Source organism: Dipodomys ordii, unplaced genomic scaffold (assembly GCF_000151885.1).
Source record: "Dipodomys ordii isolate 6190 unplaced genomic scaffold, Dord_2.0 Scaffold81, whole genome shotgun sequence".
NCBI classification, from domain to species: Eukaryota; Metazoa; Chordata; class Mammalia; order Rodentia; family Heteromyidae; genus Dipodomys; species Dipodomys ordii.
The window spans coordinates 3,326,774-3,330,717 of record NW_012267297.1 but is presented as its reverse complement, the minus strand read 5'-3'; the positions used below and the strand labels follow the sequence as shown (position 1 = coordinate 3,330,717).

At 55.6% G+C, this 3,944-nt stretch overlaps 1 protein-coding gene across 3 annotated transcripts in view; it reads left to right on the top strand.

The window, feature by feature from the left end:
• Ldhb (lactate dehydrogenase B) overlaps positions 1-3,944 on the top strand; it is a 16,691-nt gene that overhangs the window by 7,367 nt on the left and 5,380 nt on the right. For all 3 annotated transcript variants that reach the window (XM_013025106.1, XM_013025104.1, XM_013025105.1), the window contains 3 exons: positions 1,803-1,920; positions 2,859-3,032; positions 3,731-3,904. In XM_013025106.1, the coding sequence (XP_012880560.1) occupies positions 1,803-1,920; positions 2,859-3,032; positions 3,731-3,904 (466 nt within the window). The remainder of the gene's footprint in view (positions 1-1,802; positions 1,921-2,858; positions 3,033-3,730; positions 3,905-3,944) is intronic.

Genomic DNA, 3,944 nt, shown 5'->3' with positions numbered 1-3,944 from the left:
GTCTGCCTGTGTCTGTCTGTCTCTATCTGTCTGTCTGCCTGTCTGTGTCTGTCTGTCTGTCTGTGTCTGTCTGTCTGTGTCTGTCTGTCTGTCTGTGTCTGTCTGTCTGGCTTTCTTCCTCTCTGTATATGGGAGCCATTTGAGAGTTGGTTGAGCGTCTTCCCGCTCTCTCTGTCTCTCTCTCTCTCTGTCTGTCTCTGCTGAGTTGTCCGCGGTCTCTGCAGAACAGACCAGGCCGCGCGGCGCGCTCACGCCGCTCTCCATGGCGTGTAACAGCCTCCCCCTGCTTAACGCTCAGCTTCCCGCCCCCCCGCAGCTCCTCGGGAGGCTGAGACGGGAGGATCAACCTTCAAAGCCCGCGCCGGACAGACAGACCCCACACACTCCTAGTGTCTCCAAAGCCAGCAGCACCACGCAAACACCAGAGCTCAGGGACGGCAGCGCCCAGGCCCTGAGTTCAAGCCCCAGGACTGACCCACAAAAGACAGACAGAAACACAGAAAACAAAGAACAATGGAGCCAGTTTGCTCCTGGACGGCTTGAAAACACCCCGATAGTTCTGAGGCCTTGCTGCCGTGCCAAGGGCTTTGGTGAGAACAAAAAAGCAATGTTCTTGCCTCAGTTTCCCCGCTGAGTGGGCTTCTGTCTGCTGACCAGCACAGGGCCTCTTTGTCCCCCGGGGTGGAGGCCGCTTGAATGATTTCCTAGGCAAGCAGATCAATTCCTTCTTTTGAGCCAGTCCTGGGAGGACTTGAACTCAGGGCCTGGGCGCTGTCCCTGAGCTCTTTCACTCCAGGCTGGCGCTCTACCACGTGAGCCATGGCTCCATGTCTGGTTTTCTGGTGGTTCCTGGGAGATCAGAGCCTCACGGACTTTTCCTGCCCAGGGCTGGCTTTGAACCTCGATCCTCTAGATCTCAGCCTCCTGAGCAGCTGGGATGACAGGCGGGAGCCACCTGCTTTTGCCCTAAAACGATGCAGCTGGAGACAACTGTCCATATACCGAATTTCCTTCAGGGAAACAGGCGTCCGCTAACTGCACGGTCTGCGGAGCTATAAAACCCAGACGCAGGTGCATTTCGCCCACGCTCTCTATTTGAGGATGCCGGAACTAAATACAGCCTGTGCGGTTGTGGTTACTCATTCAATACTGGGTCTCTCCCCACCCCCCCATCCCCTGGTTCATCCAGTGTATGCTTTTCTTTTTCTGTCTCTGCCAACCGTCCGCCCACTGAACCCAGGGGACGGAAGCTCACGTCCTGTACCAGCCTCTTCGGCTGGGTCGGGGATAGTTGGGCTTTGCCCTCCAGCGACACGGTGTCCTGTTACTAAATTAAGATTGGTATTCCAGCTACCCAGCACACAATGCCAGGGTTATTGTTAAGTTCTCGAGGCTAAATTTAGGACTTGGGGGGGGGGGGAAAGTAACCAGAGGAGGATTTCTGCGTGACCTTGTCAGGGCCTGGAAAAGAACCAAACCAGCTGTTAGCATCTCGAGCACAAGTCCCACACCAGTAGCTCCCGCCTGTCATCCCAGCTACTCGGGGAGGCTGAGATCGGAGGATCACGGTGCAAAGCCAGCCCGGGGGAGTCGGTGAGACTCTGATGTGCAATAAACCACTCAGAAAATGGGAAGGGGCGCTGCGTGGCTCACGTGGTGGAGCGCCGACAGGGCTCAGGGACAGAGCCCCGGGCCCTGAGTTCAAATCCCAGGACTGACACACACACACACACAAAACCAACACAAGGAGTCTCTCTGGGTTGTGGTGAAGGCCTGGCACTAACGCCCGCTTCCCTCGTCAGTCCCTGGCCGACGAGCTCGCCCTGGTGGACGTCCTTGAAGACAAGCTCAAGGGGGAGATGATGGATCTGCAGCACGGTAGTCTGTTTCTCCAGACGTCCAAAATCGTGGCTGACAAAGGTACGTCCATGTCAAGGCCCCAGGTCGGCTGGAAAGACTATAAAGAGCCCGCCTGGCATCCCAGCCACTCGGGAGGCCGAGATCTGAGGATCGCGGTTCAAGGCCAGCCCGGGCAGGAAAGTCCGTGAGACTCTGATCTCCCAGGAACCACCCGAAAACCAGAAGTGGCGCCGTGGCTCAAGGGGTAGAGCGCCAGCCTGGAGTGAAAGAGCTCAGGGACAGCGCCCAGGCCCTGAGTTCAAGTCCCACGACCAACCAAAACCATAAAAGCTATTTCATGGATTTTATGAGCACGCATCCGATAGCACGATGAAACTTCCAGCTCTGGTTTTGTCTTTGAGGCTCAAGCGCATGATTTTGCATCTACTGGGGCCAGGGCTCTACCAGCGGGAACTTAACTTTGTGCGTGTGCACGTGCCTTTACTGGGAATTCAATGCCCAGCTCTGGCTTTTGCCCAGCGGTTTGCTCCTGGTTGGGGGAATGGCCCTCGACCGCTCGAACCACGCCTCCAGTTCGGCATTTTGCTGGGTCATTGGAAATGAGGTCCACTTCTGGCTTTTGTTTTTGCTGGTTCATTGGGCGTGCAGGCGTCTCTGGGTTGGTCTGCTTGGGTGACTTCAAAGGTCGATCCTCACATCTTGGCCTCCAGAATGGCTGACAGGCGTGAGCCACCAGCCCCAGACTTGGGAGTGGTTCGTCTCTGGGAGTGAGATTGATGGTTTGGATCACCTCAGGATCTCTATGGGATGAGGGAGGGGAAAACAATGGCTCTAAGAGCACCGACCTGGGAAAAACGTGTGGAGAACTTTGTTCTAGAAGTTTCTAGACGTTTCTAGAAGTTCCTAGAAGTTTCTAGGGCTGGTCCTCCGTGGCGTAGGCTGACGAACATGGGTGTTTAAGGTGCTGTTTTGTTTTTAAATTTCCTTTCTTTTTCCAGATTATTCCGTGACGGCCAACTCGAAGATCGTGGTGGTGACAGCGGGTGTTCGGCAGCAGGAGGGGGAGAGCCGGCTGAACCTGGTGCAGAGAAACGTCAACGTCTTCAAATTCATCATCCCCCAGATCGTCAAGTACAGCCCGGAATGTACCATCATCGTGGTCTCGAACCCAGGTACGCCCCTCCAGCCCCGGACCCCGGTTCGAGTCCCGCCCGAACCTCTGAGGGAGTCTGGACCTGCAGAGATCACCATCAGCCACCTGTAGCTCCCGCCTGTCATCCCAGCTACTCGGGAGGCTGAGATCTAGAGGATCGCGGTTCAAAGCCAGCCCGGGCAGGAAGGCCCGTGAGACTCTGATCTCTGATGAACCACCACAACAAAAAAGGCTGGAAGCGGAGCTGTGGCTCAAGGGGTAGAGCACCAGACTTGAGAAAACAAAACAAAAACCTCAGTGCCCGGGTCCTGAGTTCAAGCCTTAGGGCAGACAGCAATTAAAAAGAGAGAGAGAGAGAATGTGACGGGTCTGAAGTATTTGAAGGTAGCTTCACTTGAAAGAAAAATATATACTATGTATTGATAATAGATGGGTTGTTTTTGTGTGCTGATCTTGGGTCTTGAACTCGGGGCCTGGGTGCTGAGCTCTTTTCGCTCAAAGCTGGTGCTCTACCACCTGAGCCACGATGCCACTTCTGGTTTTTCTGGTGGTTCCTTGGAGATCAGAGTCTCACGGACTTTCCTGCCCTGAGCTGACCTCCAACCGCGATCCTCAGACCTCAGCCTCCCGAGTCGCTGGGATGGCCGGCGGGAGCCTCCACGCCTGACTTCACCTGTGTTGTCTTTTTCTTCTTCTCCTCCTCCTGGCCACATCTAGTGGACATTCTCACCTACGTGACCTGGAAGCTAAGCGGTCTGCCCAAGCACCGCGTCATCGGCAGCGGCTGTAATCTGGACTCAGCTCGATTCCGTTACCTCATGGCTGAAAAGCTTGGTATCCACCCCAGCAGCTGCCACGGGTGGATTCTTGGGGAGCATGGAGACTCCAGTGGTGAGAACCCACCCCCCCCAAATCCCAACCACCACCACCA